General features: G+C 41.7%; 1 protein-coding gene across 3 annotated transcripts in view; it reads right to left on the reverse strand.

The window, feature by feature from the left end:
* Positions 1-18,669, reverse strand: part of CA10 (carbonic anhydrase 10) — a 313,290-nt gene that overhangs the window by 185,617 nt on the left and 109,004 nt on the right. For all 3 annotated transcript variants that reach the window (XM_039502164.1, XM_039502162.1, XM_039502163.1), the window contains one exon: positions 5,570-5,712. In XM_039502164.1, coding sequence (XP_039358098.1) covers positions 5,570-5,712 — 143 coding nt within the window. The remainder of the gene's footprint in view (positions 1-5,569; positions 5,713-18,669) is intronic.

Here is an 18,669-nt window from a genome sequence, read left to right on the forward strand (position 1 = left end):
GCACTGAATTTAAAAAGTCCTATTAAAAATATTACTGTTAAAATCTAAGTACAAGAAAATCAGTTCCCCCTTTACATACCTGCACAAGACCTGGGTTCAAGATTCTATGTTCCTGTTACAAGAATTGATAACTTCAACTGAACCTTTCCCTGCCCATCTGCACTCATGTACAGGAATCAATCAGTTTTTAAAGATGTATTTAATGAAGATTTTCATTTCACTGCACAACTAGTAGGTTTTCTGGCTCACTACTGTGTATCTTCACTAGTGCTTCTTTATCTTAATTTGTGGTTGAAACTACAAGAAATCCTATTTACAGTCTCTTGTTATTTGCACTTAATTTTCTTAGTATCAATTCCATAAAATCCCTTACTGTATAATGTGATAACCACAAGTTACGTGTTGTCAAAGCAATTCCCTGGCTGCTATATCAATTGGTTAATAGCCCTGAAAACCCAAGTGCCTCAACCTACATAAAAGCCACCTCCTTTTTCAACATGAAAAAAAATATAAATATGGCTCCTGCTAAACCAAATCCTCAGTGTGAAAGGACTAACAAGGTTTAGCAACACATGGAGAATGTAAGAAAATCTGTTGAAATATACACCATGAAAGATAAAGCCACCACCACTCAGCTTAGAGCAAGGACAATTAATTCAGTGAACAAAGTGGAGAGATGTTCAGGAAAATGTCTGGATTTTTTCCCCAAGCTTAATCAAAAAGGGCTATTTGTTATTCCACTTCCTCAACATTTAGATCAATCTGGGTTCCCACAAGCAACAACAATTAATGCAAAACATATCAATGGTTAAGAACAGATGTCGTTCCAAGCTCCAGAAACAGTAACCCAAGCCAATACACATGAAAAATGAATGCACTGAGAGTATTCCAGTTTCACATTTGGACAGCACCACATCAGAGAAGTATGTTATATATCTCTGCTACTGCACTGTAATGGAAAATGCAAACATTTCCAGCATGAATTTTAGAAGCTTCTGACAAGGATCAAATCCCTTTGTAGAATTTCAGTAGTAGAACTCCACAACCCACCTTGATGTAACATACTTCAAGAGCTAATTCTCAAATTCAAAGGCCTGACCTACTTCCCTAGATATCAACTGCAGTGCTGCTAAAGTAGCAGCTACGCTAAGAAAGTGTTGTAATTTTCAAGGCAACTTCTTGAAAGTAATCAAGTTTCCCAAAATGTGAAACTACATTGGATTGCTATACCTGGTGTCATGAAATGAAACCATGTATTCTGTGAATCACCTTTTGTACCCAAGCTGCCTTCATTGTACTTCACACGATAATGAGCTGGTCAGTCCAGAGTCAGACAAACATGGCCATTGCCACATGCTTCCTCTCCCAGACATGTAGTTTTGCTCTGTTGATCAGTTCATGGGTGTGGGTCTATGGCCCATGTGAGAGGACTTCCATACCATGGGACCTGACAGTCACAATCTGACCCCGAGACTGGAGTTTCTTTTCTACCTTTATCATTTGACCCTTATTGATCAGTTTTAGAAATATTTTGTATAGGGGGCTAACTCACACATATAGGCCAAAGGCTGATCATCTCATCCAGGGGAGGAGCACATGGTCTCATGTGCATGAGGAAAGCAGGATCTGGCCCACTGATATAACATCTCCATGGAACTCCTTCCCTGCCAGTGTTTTATTAGTAGCAGAGCTGGTCAAAAAATGGAATTCCCATCCTGTGGGAACTGCTGAGATTTCCAAATTTTGTGTTGTCGTGAATCAGGATGAAAACTAGAAATCTTGGAGTTTTTCATTAAATGAAATATTTTGTTTCAGCATTATCAAAACATTTAATTTAGACTATTATGTTACAAATAACAAAATATAAAAGTCAGAACAAAGTAAACATGAAATGTTTTGACCTAACAAATGAATTTTTTTCATAATTTACCATAGAAAATGTTGATGAAATCAATGCATTCTGTGAAACGCTCAATTTTGTCAAATCCACATTTTTCAATGGAAAAGTATTCCAATGGAAAATTTCTGACCAGCTCTAATTAATAGAATTAACATAACTGAGTAATGCATTTTCTCAAATTCTGTGCCACAGATGAAACTGATTCTCAGTTCTGTCTATATAAAAATTCAGTCTCTCTATGGAAATATATTAGGACAAATTTCACATGTCCCATATTGTTTCCAACAGCAATGCACAAAAGAAAGCTCATTGCTCGGGACAACAGGTGACGATAAATCACTTTGGAATATCTACACCTTTTGTTAGAAGAGTCCCTGTCCTCTGTGTTCTTGGTTATCCTGTTACCTCACATTATCTATTCATCCATATTATTCCATGTCACTAAAGGACTGAATAAAACAAGAGAACTGCTATACAGATGTAAGTCGTGAAATATTAAAATACCATTTTAAGCACTTTCCTGTTAAGAGATAAAATGTTATGAAAGAATACATTATTTCTGTGATTGGTGAAAGAATACACTATTTCTGTGATTGCTAACAGGTTTCACCAGATCAATATATTTTATTTTAAAATTAATATTAGAGTTGAAAAATACCACGCCTGCATTTGAATAAATACAGTTGAGACCTCTGGTTATTTCCTGTGTTTTTCTTAAACTTTTATGCCAAATACACCTTTGTTAGCAATAATTCATTCAAAGCAATCATTAGGATCAGTTCCTCCTTGAAATATGCTTTCAAATAACTACTTCCATTTGAATGGCAATTTTCATAAAATGACATATTTAGAAATGAGTTCAATATAAGTCAGACATCATCCATTCATTTTTAAATGCGTCTGTTCCCGTTTGCAGCTTTTTTTTTTGTAAATCGATGTATATTTGTTATTATTCTTTAAAAATATAAATAGAAAGGTGAGATAATGCATGAGCTCTGCCTAGAACTAAAGGAACACTATTACTTTAAAAATCATGTAATTAAGAAGTCCTTAGAAATTATGCTTTAAGTCTAATTTTCTTTTCATTTTTTGCATTTCTCATTTTGTACATTGCACATAAAATAATTTAATTTTTGCTCAAAGGATTGGGTTCAGAAAGCACTTGTGCACATGCTTAAGTATTTTACTGAACTAAAACCATGAATAATTTCTGGACAATTTTACTTCTATGTTTTAAAACATTAGTATAATGCTATCAATTTTGTGTTGCAAACATTGCAGAGAAACATTTGTTAATATGAAACTTTCCAGTGCAATTTTTAATTAAAGAATTGGAAACATATCGACTGGTCCTTGGTTCAGTAAAAACAAATTTTGGGCCATATATGACCTAAGGATATGTATTTATAAGATCTTTTGTTTGCTAAACGCAAATATTTATATACTATACATGATATTTTCCTAACATCCTGCACAATTAAATAATTTCAGGTGTATTTTATGTATGAAGAGATGGGGCTCAATTCCACAAGGCCCTTAAGCATGTGTTTAAAGTTAATTTACGTACTTAAGTTAGGAACGTCAATGGGATGACTCACATACTTCAACCTCATATATAGTCCAAGGCCAGAAAGGCTTTTTATGAGGAAAACTAGGACGCCTCTTCTTGGAGATTGAGTACTTGCCAACTTTTCCCTCACAAGGTCTGGGTGAACGCAGTGCCGAGGTAGACAGTGCACTATGCTCAGTCAGAGACTGATGCATAAGAGAAGTCCTCCTGACCTGGGACTGAGGCCTGGGAAAGAGATCTCTCCATCATAAGGCGTTTGAGCCTAATCTCCTGGTTCTTACTGGCCCTGCTCTTAAGGGTTGAATGAAAATTGCACTTCTGAGAGATATGCGCACGCCCCAGGCAACAAATGCATCAGGAATGACTGTTGCTGATTGGAATAGCCTCTTGGCAAGTGAGACAACTTTGAATCCCAGTGACCCTGGCATACCTCCTCAACAGAGGAAGAGCACTCCTCAAATGTGAGGGGAAGGGGATTAAAGAGGACAAGGAAAACGATCCTCTTTAGGAAAAACAAACTGGCTTATACTAAACAATGAACAGGTAAAAACGACAAACCAACCTGATAACTATAAACAAAACTAACAATAATAAAATAAAATTCAACAATCCCTCAATTAAGCATATAGGATTCTCCATCAGGTCTATAGTTTCTAAAATGTGTGCAACGTAAAAGCTGCAGTTTATTAATAATAGATTGTGTAACTACCCTTCACAGATGATAGCAAACACAATGAATTATCCTGATATTGTTATTTATCAATTGCCTCTGACAAAACATGTTTCCCTTAACTTTTTAATATTTAAATTGAGGGGAAAGTAATTTTAACAATATATTCTTGTGAGTATGGTAAATCCTTTAAAATCCTCTTAAATTCACAGCATTTAAATAATTTGTAAATAGAGTTTTCCCATGGCTCTGCCCTTTCCATAATATCTAATCATACAAAATAAATCAAAAGGTAATAATACAGAAGACTATAAGGCAACAATAAAAAAGGTCAGAAGGTGACCCACATTACTAGAACATACAACTCTTTTTATGGAATTTTCGGTAGTAACTCTGTGGTTAAGGTTACATTAAAATATGCACTTAAAACAGGACTAAAATCCCTCCTGTTTCATACTTCAGTAAAATAGGATGTAGCCTCCAAATTGGCACAATAAATATTTCAGAAGGCAACTGAATTTTCCATGTAATTGTTTGGGTGTATGGGGGGGGGGGTTGGTTTTGCTTTTGGAAAAAATATTATAAATTAATAGAGATTTGCAGATTTAGGTTAGAAAACCAAGCAGTTCTAATAATTACACTGCAAAGAAGCCAATGTGCCAAATCGTGCTCACCTTAATCATCGTTTAGTCTTCTTGAGCTCAAGTAAGATAAATCGTCTTTGACCCATCATTTCCATCTGATCTAATGAGTCCAAAGACTTATTGATTATAAATATTTTTGTATGCTTTCTAATTGATGCATGGCAGAGGCGCTTTGCTTCAGCGTAACTTGGTTTTAGGAGCACAAGTACTGATAATCTTTAGAGTAATTAGGAGACTAGACGGTTTTCTAAACAGATTTTTATGAGCCTGCCTCTCTCTCCCCAGCTTCCAGAGTGAGCCAATTAAATCCTACATTTCATAACATTCTGGACCTGAATCTTCTTTACTCTCTATTTAAAGCAAATGTTACTGCACTGATTTCAGAGAAGTTACTCCTGATTTAAACCAGCGAAAGAGGAGAATCAAGCCTTCCGAGACAATATTTGCATCTCTGAGGCTTTAAAATCCTACCTGTCTTGCAGGACAAATACCACTGATTAGCCATGAGTTTTTGTAAATGACACTTATTCTACTCACAGGTGAGTTTAAAGGAACCAATACTGTATGGCAATTAAGAAGTGCTTCAGGACACCTAAAAGTGTACGGTTTTGATCACTGCAGGGGAGGTAACAATGTGCAATTTGCACAGCATTACATTTGTTATTATTCTGCCTAAGAGCTTATTGGCATTACAAGGTGAAAATACTTCATAAATGCAGAAAGTGGCACATATTTTTCATCTAACAACTCTTGGTTTTTATATCAAGACATGTCAGAAAACTTACCTTTCTGCCTCCTGTATTTATGCGAAGTGGAGTTAGGAAAGGGTCGAAGATCATATGGCTGGTTTCTATATTGACAGGTGATTGCCTTTTTCCAACAGAGCAAAGATTCCAGGCTGAGTTCACCAATCCCCAAAAGGAAGGAACTATAAGGGGGGGAAAAGATACGCATTTAAGAAAGAATCTGGAGGGAGGAAGAAAAATCCACACAAAACAGATGTGGAAACAATTAAACTGCTTCTTGTAGTGTCTGTGCTCACAATATAATCAACAACTCAAGAAAATTAATCAAGTAACTGAATTTTAATGCATGATACACAGACACCCAAATCTGAGATAGTGAGACGTTTTAATATCAACAAAGGAGATTTTTTTTTTGGCCCCTCGTAAGCTATCTGGATTTAATCATTCCCGATTTAGCTGTTACTAGCTCATCCACTATTATGGGTATAGAATGTTTGCTTTTTCTCAACGGGTACTTGAATATCTCATGTTCTTATGCTCATTTTACATGCATACACTGCACTTATTCCTTGGATTGAGGCCAACACATAGCCACTCAAAGAAAATTAAAACAAGTTTCAATATTTCCTACATGTTGACAATAAGGATAATGTATTATTAGAAAAGATATGGACATATCACTATTCCACAGAATATTAATATTCCATAGACAAGATCTATTCATCTCTTTTTGATTCACACAATTCTCACACACACACACACACACACACGATAAAAATGTTAAATAGCGCAAGGGCCAAGAACAATCCCTGCAGGATTCCACTGGAAACACACACACACTTAATGAGAATTCCCTGCTTACAATTACATTTTGAGACTTATCAGAGAGAGAGTTTTTATTCCATTCAGTGGATTAAGGGAAATCAGTGATTTGTGACTAGTACTCAGACCGGTGTTGAGTTACTCTGGAGGGTGGTACGGCCTCATAAGGAGGTGGAAGAAAAGTGTCTGATGGGAAGGAATATACAATACTCCTCATGTAACACATGAACCACACTGCATAGCTAACCTGGATTGGAAGGAAGTTGGGAGATGATGCTCGACCTTAATTCTGCCCCTGTACTGTTGCTGAAAGAAAATGTGAATGATATTGTATTTTATTTTACAAATAGTACATGCCCCTGTGATTAAAGAACGTATCATAATGGATGGAAAGGGACAGAGTTAAGTTGGTGTTCCCAGCCTCAACTGTGGTACTCCATTTCCAGAGCATTTTCCATGCAACTGTAACATTTGTATGACTTTTTTTCTGTTTCAATAACATACTATGTTGAATTTTCATAGATGCTGATAATATGCTACCCTGTTCATTGTTACTGTAGACTGTACTTATTATATCAGCCACAAACCCTACACAGCTATTTCAGAGCTACAAATTACCCCAAAGTTTAGGGTTGTTTAGATGCAGGATTTTGGTTTGGGACTCAGTATTCGATTTCGCCTAGAAAACTTTATACAAAACTAGAATGACTTTTTTTTTTTGTGCAGCACAAAGTAAACACAAATACACACGGAACTTTAGGGGAAAATGTTTTGCAGCTGTTGAGTATTTTCCCATTTCTGCAGTGTTATGAAATATATCAGCCACAGATATAGAAAAACAGTAGAGCTGAGAGTAATAAGAGAAAATTCAATTTCCAGGGTCTCTTTTTTTCTCCTTCTGTTAACTCTTTGATGTCGTGCTGATATAAGAGGTGGGTGAGCTCAGAAATTATGAAGAGATTGAAGTAGCAGAACAGCTGTAATAAACATGCATCTCCTCTTAGTACACTGATTTCCAGTTTCATAGATACCATCAGAAGTCACGCTAAAGGTCAGGGTTAGGGTTGCCAACTGTCTACTCACACAAACCCAAATACCCTTGCCCTGCCCCTTTTCTAAGGCCCTGCCCCTGCTCACTCCAGCCCTCCTCCCTCCGTTGCTCGCTCTCCCCCACCGTCACTCACTTTCACAGGGCTGGGGCAGAGGGTTGGGATGCAGGCTATGGGCTGGAGGGTGGAGCAGAGGGGTTCGGAGTGTGGGAGGGGACTCTGGGCTGAGCCTGGGGGAAGGGGTTGGGGTGCAGACTCTAGGAGAGAGTTTGGGTGTAGGAGGGGGATCAGGGCTGGGGCAGGGGGTTGGGATGTGGGAGGGGTTGTGGGGGTTCTGGGAGGGAGTTTGGGTGCAGGAGGGGATCTGGGGTGCAGGCTCCAGCCAGGAGGCACGTACCTTGGGTGGCTCCCGGAAGCAGCAGCATGTCTGGCAGCGGCTCTTAGGCGGCTCTGCACACTGCCCCTGCCTGCAAGCACTGTCCCTCGCAGCTCCCATTGGCCATGGTTCCCCGTTCCCAGCCAATGGGAGCTGCAAAGTTGGCGCTCAGGGTCGGGGCAGTGTGCAGAGACCCCCTGGCCTCGCCTCCTAGGAGCCACTGCCGGACATGTCGCCTCTTCCGGGAGTGGCGCGGAGCCAGGGCAGGTAGGTAGCCTGCCTTAGCCCTGCTGTGCCACCGGACTTTCAGCTGCCTAAAATCTCCTGGATTGGCTTCAGTGGCGGGAGATCGAGCTCGATTCCGGGAGACTCCCAGCCAAACCAGGAGGATTGGAGTCAGTAGCCATGCCAATGATTAAGCTGGAATCAGAATCAGAAGCCATGCCAAGGGTCAAAGCCTGAGTCAATCACTGGAATTAGAGTGAGGAAGCAGGAACAATGAGCTGAAATCAGGTGAAGAGGCAGGAAATAGGAACAAGGATTAAGGTGGGGTAACAGGAGCAAGGAGCAGGAGCCAAGCAAGGAGACTGAAACTTGGTCTCAGGGTCTGGTAAGGAGCAGATATAATGACTCATTGCTCTGACAAAGGATGGGATGGGAACAGGAAGATTTATGTCTGGTGGGGTCTAATCAGTAGGCTGATGCCAGTCGCCTGACCTGACACAGCTGTATCAGTGGATGTAGCCTCTGGCAATGGGGTGTTGGCTGCAGTTCCCTCATCTGGCCTGGTGGTGCGGTGGTGCAGAGGGTAAAGCTCTCGCTTGGCAACCCCACAGGCCTGGGCTTGAGACCTGTGGCATCGGACACCATCCAACTGTATGAGAAGGTTTTATGGCAGGATGCTGTTAAAAGCAGAGCTCCTGTCCTTCCTTCTGACACACAATACCTATTAACCCACGCAAACAAGTACACCAGGATAAACCTCATGCTTCACTACATCCACAACAAAATGACTCGGTGCAGTCCCTGTAACATGTATATCCCACTTGACATGTTATTTCCATCATGCTTGAAAAGCTTTTGTTAATGACATGATACTGACCGTCAAATCAGTTCAACAAGTCCAGACTACAAACTGCTACTGGGGCCACGGCCACCGCACTCCCATGAACATAGGACACTGCATTAAGTCTGAGAGGGTGAAGGAGAGCACCCTCATTCCCCAGGACCCGGGGCTATGATACAGTGAAAAGAAGGGCAGAGTGGAGGAGGAAGTGGGGAACAGCACCAGAGGGTATTCTGCTCTCCAATGGACATGGGCAGAAATCTACACCAAAATTACTGTTGGTCAAACCAGCAACCTCACCCCCTTTTGGGGCTACAAACCACCCACTATCACCTGGTTGGAATGGTGTCTGGTACAATGGCTGACAGAAGGTCACGACACAGAATGGGTACTATGGAAGCTTTGCTGCCATGATTAAGAGAGGAGCTAAGGAAGCCACACTGAGGCCTTAGGCTGGCTCATAGATGTTCTGCCTTCAGTCAGTGTTGGGATGTTTGGTTTAGAGAGAGTTGACCCTCCTGCCATTTCTGTGAAGAGGACAACTCTGCTCCCCACCACCCTTGATGTGGGAAACAGGAGAAGACTGTGAACAAACACTAAATGAGTTTCCAATTCCATGAAACCCATTCAAGGAAATAAGGTGGCCTATTTGTAATTTTCTTCCTCAGAGAAGCTCAGCCCAGAGGGAGGGAGGTCCTGTTTCTAACTGGGTTGAAAAATCTCCCCAAATAAGTTTATAAACATGCTTGGGCTGAGGTTGGGTCCACCACTGCTTCCTGACAATGAGAAGAAAAAGCGCATCATCCCCCTCTTGGAAGCACAATATCTCTCCGCCCTTTCTATGTCTGCCCATCTACCTGAGGTTTATATGCTACAGAAGAACTTCTCCAAATTACACTAATGATTGAGGGGGCTGCTGCAAAAGAGTGCATTTTACAAAATAGCAAAGCAGGAACAAAATGTACTTTTGCGTATGTATTTTGTCAATTGTAGCTTAGTTTTAAATTATGATGTACTTCCTGATTTCCTACTAAATGCATTGTAGCATATTTTCTAAAAAGTGACGTTTCAGTACCACAAGACCTCACTATTCTATTTAATGTTGTCTGGGAGCCTGGGAGAAAACTGTTGTTTTTTCCATGTAGGTTATAGGTGTTCAAGTTTAGCCAAATTCTCCTTGATATATTCTAAAACTATGGCAACTAAAGAGGACCTTTTGCATTACCAAGTGCTAATGCAAAATGCATTAGTACTAATGGTGGGACTTTGGACCTATAACTTCAAAGAGGTGGAATATTCATTAGGAGGTTGTAGCTATTTGAATGGCTTCCCAGAGTTACTGAGATTTCTGATGGGAGAAATGAATTTGCTAAAGGGATTAAAGAATACACAATGAATACTGTACAATTTTTTGCAAGCTTTATAAAGAGACATTTTATAGATGATGATGGATAATGCAGTAAAGAATACCAAGCAAAGTAGAGAAATGGTGACTTTCACAATGGCCAATTATTTCAAGAATTATTGATGAAACTAGGAACATCCAGAAAAAAAGAACATGGAGGATCTCTGAAAATGGCTGCCGTAAGCACTTGTTTTATTAGGTTCTTTCTGATTTTGACAGGGCAACACTGCATCTTGAATGCTGCCTGTCACAACAGCACACTATGATTTCCAAGAAGATAGTCTTTACATTAGGATGGTGCTCAACAAAGATTGTGTGCATCACCATGACATTAAATCTGTCCTGCAATCTTTGATTTTATTTATTTATTTTTTTACTGCCAAGATAGTTCACTCCGAAGAGCCACACAGGTGTATGTATGTAGCTTCCTCTGTTTATTTCATTTACCATTGCAGTGTCTTCTTCATGTATATTCCCAGGAAATGGAGGGTTGCCTTGGAGTGCTTTAATGAGTACAATGACAGTCTTTTGACTGAACAAGTTGTCCTCCTCAAAGGGCAGGTCCTCCACACTGGACTGTACTTCACAAGATAAACACTAGGAATGGAGCTGGGACTCCCTGTGCATAATGACAGTAGTGGCCATCGATCTACAGTAGTGGTTTTCAACCTTTTTTCATTTGCGGACTGCTAAAAAATTCCTAAAGGAGGTGCAGACCCCTTTGTAAATTTTAGTCTGTGGACCCCCAGGGCTCTGTAGACCACAGGCTGAAAACCACTGATCTAGAGGCTGTATTATCTGTGTCTACTGCAACGTGAAGAGATGATCTAGCTATCAGACTATCTTCATCTATAAGGGTTTAGAACAGTACTCTGTCCTCCTGAGGGAGTTTGTCCCTAAATTCCAAAAATGTAGAGTAGCAAAGTATGACTTCATCAGCAAGTAGCACCTGCTATTCAGAATTGTAGGCTGGTACATGTAAATACTTCTCTCTCCACATAGTCCAAGCATTTGGCCTCCTCATCTGAAGGGGTAGATCTTGTATGTTGTCTACTCCTTTCCGTAGCAGCCTGAAGAAGCAGGGAGTTGGGAACAGTTGTGTGAAGACAGACTGCTCCTTTGGGAGAACAAAGTACTTTTTCCACCCAGGAGTGGGTGAACTTGATACTGAGGCACGCCACACCACATTGGCTCGCTCTAGGATAGCCTTGTTGACTCAGAATGCTACTCTAGTAGGCCCTTTATTCTGCAAAACATCCAGGAGTTTTTTTTAAATAATTCTTGGATTTCTTCCAGGGGAATCTGGGGGGCTTCAACAATCCTTCTTAACAACCCCTGAAACTGTTTGTGATTGTCCAGCAGCAAATGTAATGCTGTAGCAACTTCCTCGTCAGGAATGGAAGGCTATATGCTTGATGGATCCGCTAGATCTGCCTCTTTTTCTTCTTCCCCTGTGGGCTCCATAAACAGTTCAGGCTGGTCCCTCAATGGAAAGGGATGGTGAGTGTCTCAGTGAGACCATGCAGATTCAGGATAATGTTCCACAGTACAAACAGTGAGAAGGGTCCAGTAGGGGTTTAGGTGGACCCCAAGGTATAGGGTACCATGAGTTCCAGGGAAAGGAATACCCCATCTTACATGGTTATGTCAGGCCCCAGAAGATTCTAGAACATCTATCAGTGCTGATGGCTCTTGGAGGAGATGACAACCGTCCTCCCATGTCAGAATCACCCTATGAAGAAAATGTGGACTCCCTCTCCAAAGTTAGTGCCCTCAGAACTGTCAGAATCATCGATGAGGAAATAACCTGATTAGTAGAGAGAATAGGAGACTGGCTTCTTTCATGGAGTCATGAACACCTTTGTAAGAATCGGTTCTGATAGAATGGGAGAGTCCAGATCTGGGAGGATGGTAATGTCCTCTGAAGTGGTATATTTGTGGGCTCATGAGGGGTCTTCTTGTAAATCTTCCTATGTCGTCTCAGAAGCATATGTTGGTACTGACGATGCATGGGATGGTTGTCTGTCCTTTGCTGTTACCAATCATCGTACCAGTTTAGGCTCACATAAAATATTTACAGGTTTGATGTAGGAGAATCAGGTTCGTGGACGGAGAAGACCATACAGCAGTAAGGTGCTGGAGAAGCAGTCGATCCACACTACATTAAGCACCATGACAGCAATGTCCAAGGTGGTCATCGGTTTCTTACAGTACCAACAAAACTTTAATCAATCGATCACACATTATTAGTGTAGTTAAAAAAAATTAGAATAATTGACAGGATTTATCCGGCTATGAACAATATGGAAAAACATAAGCCAATAAAATTACTAACAGACAGGTAGGTTTTGCACACAGACCAAGTTATCGTGTTTCACTAATGAACTAATTTAGTAGTTTATCAACAGTATGTAATGGAGAAAAAAATTGCATAGCTCAAGTAAACCAATTTACATGACCATCTTTATATGAAAATATTTTAAACCTATCATGCTCAACACCTTGGAGCACCCAACACCCTACTTTGCAAAAGCTACTCTCTCAAGCTAATTTGCATGCAGTCTACACAGACACTGCAATCTTATTTAAACAAGGTTTTCCAGATACTGGTCATTCTGCCAAAAGTTTTGGTATCCCAGTCATGTCATCCCTGCCATCAGCTATAAATCCCAGTAAATTCCCTTTGCTAAGGATCCAGTTTGCCACAGAAACATGCTAGGCATGCATAATATGTTATTTGCTTTTCCAATGCAGGACACTGGCCAGCTCAAAGTATATCCATTTCTCAGAATCAGGGGAATAAAATGGAGAAGTTAAGAGTTTAACATTGGCACATCAAAGACACCTGCTGATGATTTTGACAGCCTTATCGGAATACTGGATGAAAGTGGGGAATCATCTTTATTAGGTATATGCAAAGATGCCTGAGACACTTATTCATGGCCTGTGTCACACTGCTGCTGCCATTTTGATCAATTTGTGGATAGCATATTACACTGAGATATAATGAAACACTTTGGTATCAGCATCCCACAATAGAATTAAGAATTCTGATGCCTTTTTCCAAATGTAAACATAATAAGAGTGATATATCAGTGTCCAGAATACTAAATAAAGGATGGATTGCTACTCTGCTAGTGATACATGAAGGAAAACTGGCTAAGTAACACTTCTCCCCTCACCAAACGGCAGCGAGGGAACAGAGTCAGGTAACTCCTGCCCTTTTTGTAGCCATACCAAATACTGAGCTAAATATAATGGTCTAAGTTTCTGGCCCACTTCAGGTATGGCCACAAAACAGCTGCATATTGATAACACACATACAACACTGTGCCTACGTTCTGGCTGCCCCTTTCCCTCCCTCCAGGGAATTCCTCTGTGGAAAAGGCTATGTGGGTTCAGAGGTATACATGTTTGGGCCCTGATTCCGCAAAATATGTGCTTTAAGCACATGTTTAAACCTGGTTGATTTCAACAGGACTAAGCAAATGGTTAAGTACTTTGCTGAAGTGGGGTCTCAAATGTCCAGGTCACAGATGATTTCAGACCCCTAAGCCCAGTTCCAGAATGCCTCTCTGCAGCTGTGGAGAATTTACAGAAAATTTCTCCATGAAATTTGCAGAAGCCAGAATAAGGGCACAACACTTCCACCCTGTGCTTCTCCACCCAGCTACTATTTTTAGAGCATACCCATGGGCAGCCTACAGCCAGAATTTGGCTCGGTGAATCCAAGAAAGTATTTGAAGCGTAACCATGGATTTGTGCCATGCAGTACTCTTGGAGATTGAAATGGATGACCTGACACAGAGGGGAATGGATTCTATGGCATGTTCCCCTTGCATACCCTGTTCCGGGGACAGCTCCCCCCAGAGCTCACAACGGGACAGTGCACCCTATCCCAATTCCAACTCTGAACTACATTTGTCTGCTATATTCAGGCCCTAAATATAAAGTTGCCCATTACGTGTTCACAGTCTGCACTTGCTGTGAAAGCCTGGAAGAACGCACTGTACCTGATAAGAAAGCATCACCCCAGCACCTTCCAAACGCAAAGCTCTCAACTTCACCAACTATGGAGAGCTTAAAGATACTTGCAGTTACTTTGAAATATGCCTGCAGTTGGCGAGATGCTGCTCTGCGGGGATTCTGCACCAACTATGTAATCTTCACTTCTGAGCCATAAAACATACAAGTCTTTATTTAAAATTAAAATCCCATCTCTCTTCCCCTCCCTTCTGCTGATTTACGGCCTCATTCTCAATTCTCAGCCATGATTAATACCTCTTAGGAGACATTATTAATATGTTTAAAATCTAAAAAGAACCCTAATGTTCCCTCCCTTAATGTTACATCTCACTGCTCACAGATTCACGGCCTTTCCTGTTTTCAGTCCCACTTCAGTTTACAATTTTATTAACCCTTTCACCCTTGCTCTACGGCTGACTTCTTTTACAACTCCCACAAATGCTCTCTCGCTCTCTCCTCTCTCTCAACAACATTTCAGAAGTGATGAACCTTGTACACATGATAGCAAAAGAGAGGGGTACATTAGTCAGCAAGGAAGCAGTAAGGCATTGGAAAGCCTAATAAATGCATGCTGTGCAAATGATGTCTCATTCCCAGTACAGCACAATTACATAATATCTACAAAATACACCTCTGCCCCGATACAACGTTGTCCTCGGGAGCCAAAAAAAAAATCTTACTGCATGTAGCAGGGTGAACCCCTGCTCCAGCCCTGAAGGGGTTAAAAACAGCCCTGGGAAGGGGCTGAGGCTTGAGAAGACAGCCTTCAGGCTAGGCTGATTGGGGAAGTGGCTGCAGCTGGGGCCACGCCCCAAACTGAACATGCCTGTGATGAGTAGGCTGATACTGCAGTCTGCCCCAGAGTGTGGGGCTAGACAATGACTGGCAGTAGACAATACTGAGGCAAGGTGGGGCTAGAGGGTGGGGGTTCCCCAAGGAGGGGAAACCCAGAGAGAAAGGGGTTACTGCCAGGGGGCAGCACCCCCATGTAAAAGGGCACCGGGTCCAGGGAGGGACACGGGGGCCTGAGGACAGGCGGATCACCAGCCTGCAGAGGGCGCTCCAGCGCTGGACAGAGCTAATTCCCAGAGTCACCAGCAGGAGGCGCCGCAGGGGTGAGTCCGACCCGTCTACACTGCATTATAGGTGAAACCGTGTTATATCGAACTTGCTTTGATCCACCAGAGTGCACAGCCCCACCCCCGAATGCTGCTTTACCACGTTATATCCAAATTCATGTTATATCGGGTCGCGTTATATCTGGGTAAAGGTGTAGCCCAAGATCTCCCAAAGTTGCTGCCAAGCTCACAGTTCAACACCATTTTATGTGAGGTAAAATAGCATATTTCATGAAGACTGCTTTTCACAGTGCTTTACAGATTTCAATGAGATAGCTAGTGAGGTAAATAGCACAGGGAGAGGGAAGTTTATAGTGAGAAAAAAGGAACATGATTCTGTGAGAGGAAGGATAGTCCATTTGTTAAGGTGCTAGCATAGGACTTGAAGACCTGGCTTCAAGTCCCTTTTCCACCGCAAGCTTCCAGCGTGATGCTAGGCAAGTCACTTAGTCACTCTGTGCCTCTGTTTCCTATCTGTAAAAAAGCGGGAACAACAGCACTGCCCTATTTCACAAGGGGGTTGGTGAAGTTAAGTACATGACAGTTGTGAAGCACTATGGCAAAGAGGGCCATGTAAGAACCTATAGCTATGTCCTCCCTGCAAAGTTAACTCCAGTTGACTCCTCTCGCATCAGCTTAGCTTTAGTGAGAGTCGTCACACTGTGAAAGAACATGAGCTGCAGAGTGACTGGATGAGCAGCAGAGTGATTCCGAAGCTGACTAGTTAGGCTGCCTCAAACTCCAGCTTATGTACTCCCCGACAAGCCAGCCACTCTGAGGTAAAAGCAGCCCCCTGCTCACATTAATTGTTTTTGTATGTGGACAGGACTCAAGTTAGGGACAACGATTGAGTGAGAACGCCAGGTTTACTCTGCAGAGAAGACAACTCATTGGATAGATGGATATGGATGGAACATTCTATAAAGGTGGAAAGATACAGGAAAACTGTTCAGTACTGTGACAGCTACCTAAAGTGCCTTCGGTGGGACAGAGTCTCTGTTGTCATTCATCTCGGTACGGAAATCCCATGTAACCCATTGATCAGACACTTCCATCTCCCTGTGTCAGAGTGTTAAAAAGAAAGTGAATTTTGGGGTTGACAGCAAGCTTATGGGAGGTCACTCTCCAATCGGAGCAGTGCAAAATTTCCAGTTTTCATTTTGTGAAGTTTTACCACATAAGTGGGACCAATCTCTCTCCCATTCTCCTCTAACATGGATCCGTGGCTTTTGGCTCCCCTCTGCTCATGGGAGGGATCATGTGGCTCAAGCTCTCAATTTCTAAGCCTAAAGAGAGTTTAAGGATACTAGTTATCACCCTGAAAAATATTCGTTCTTGTTTTGATAGATAGGCTTCTGTTGAGGCACTGCATTCTTCAGTGTGAATACAGAGGATCAATACCTAACACCCTCAGCACCAGTGCGAACGTATGTAGTCTTGAATGAATAATTAGATGGTAACATTCTTCCTGCAAGTTAAGGAAGTGCAATTATCCCCATTTTACAGGTGGGGAACCAAGGCACATAAGGACTAAATGACTTTCCCACGGTCACACAGGACATCTGTGGCACAGCAGGGAAATGAGCTCTGGTCTTCTGAGTCCCAGGCTAATACCATAACCACTGGATCATCCTTCCTCTTCCTGTCTAAAACTTTTTCTTAATGTCGCTCCAGAGACAGCTGAATTTCAGTGGGAGGTACTGCCTTCTAGCCTGCCTTGAGGATGTGAGATAAAGGAACCTTCCATCATCTTCACTACGAACAGCCCAGTGTTGCCATGTGCACAACAAAGCAACATCTAAACTGAACACTAAGCACTAATATTGAATTCCTCAACATAGTGATGTGTTGTGTCTTCTCTGGTCTCTGCTAGTTAGCTGCTGCAGAAAGACTGAGGTTTTTGGAAAATAGTACAGCGGACTCTTCTCTCAACCTCACCAGGTACAAAAGTGGAAACGTAACTAGTGCATTACCAAGGCTTCATCTGCCTTCTTGGCATTCTCAGGTTTCTTGGTGTTCTCAAATTCACAACTGCATATTTTTGGGCTACATTTTACAGTTCTTACTCATGCACTGAAGGCACCAAGAGCACTGTGAGAGACTGTAGGATTTGGTTCATTACCTCTAATGATCTCTCAGGATATTTTGTCAAACCCTTGATGAGATGCTTTCTTAATTAGGGAAACCCCTTGGATCAATAGCTTAAGTTTCTCCTCATCTGTGACCAGGTGTCAGGCTATAGGTTCCTAGAACTACAGAGACTCAGAACTATTATGCTGACTCACCCTGGTAGGCAAACCAAAGGGATCTCAATAGCTACAGCTCAGGAGTATAAACAGCCAAGAGTAACTTGGACACTGGCTGGACAAGAAAGCCCTGTTTGGAGAAACCCTAGGGACAGCCAGCTCAGCCTAAGATGTGTGTTTATAAGTACCGTCCAACCTCTGAGCAATGTTACATAAAGGCAACCCCCCAGAAAAGGGGATGAACTTGGACTACAGGTCTTGGTGTGTTTCCCACCCTGCTGCCAATGCAGCAAACACCTATGTTTTATTATTGTTTACACTAGCAGTTGTCAACTCCCAGCAGCAACTATCTAGCCTAGTTCTGGAATCAGGCCATGTGCTCCAAGTTTGACTTCTCCATACTGCAATTACTGCCTGGTCTGAATGCTAATATCAACTTCTTCCACCCTCCCTCCCCTTCTCCCTAATTCTACAAACCAAAACTGCAGCAAGGGCAGGGAGAAAAGAGACCCAACTCAAGGGAGGGGAGGGAGATATGTTCAGGGAGACCAGATAGCAAGTGTGAAAAATCAGGACGGGGGTGGGGAGGTAATAGGAGCTCATATAAAAAAAATAAAGCCCCAAACATTGGGACTGTCCCTATAAAATTGGGACATCTGGTCACCCTAGATATGTTCCACAATGGCTACAATTAATTACATTCCAGAGACTGCAACATACAGAATGATTTCAGTAAAGGAGCTTGATGAGGTTGTTTTGCAGCTGTCAGTGTGACAGGTAATAGCAGTGTGCCAAGGAGAGAGCATAAACTATGTGGAAGCTTGGAGCGGAGACAGAAGAGAAGGAACAGAAATTAGAAAGAGAAGATAAGGCAAAGGTTGAAAGGAGAAGAAGGAGATTAACTTTTTCAAGGGAAACGTTGAGCACAAGCTTATAACTTCACTAACTGACATGGGGGTTTAGGCATCTTATTTACAATTGCCAAATTCTGACCCCAGCAATGAAATCTGTAGGCGTTACATGCATGTATC

The sequence above is a fragment of the Mauremys reevesii genome, linkage group 15, assembly GCF_016161935.1.
Source record: "Mauremys reevesii isolate NIE-2019 linkage group 15, ASM1616193v1, whole genome shotgun sequence".
In the NCBI taxonomy this organism is placed as follows: domain Eukaryota; kingdom Metazoa; phylum Chordata; order Testudines; family Geoemydidae; genus Mauremys; species Mauremys reevesii.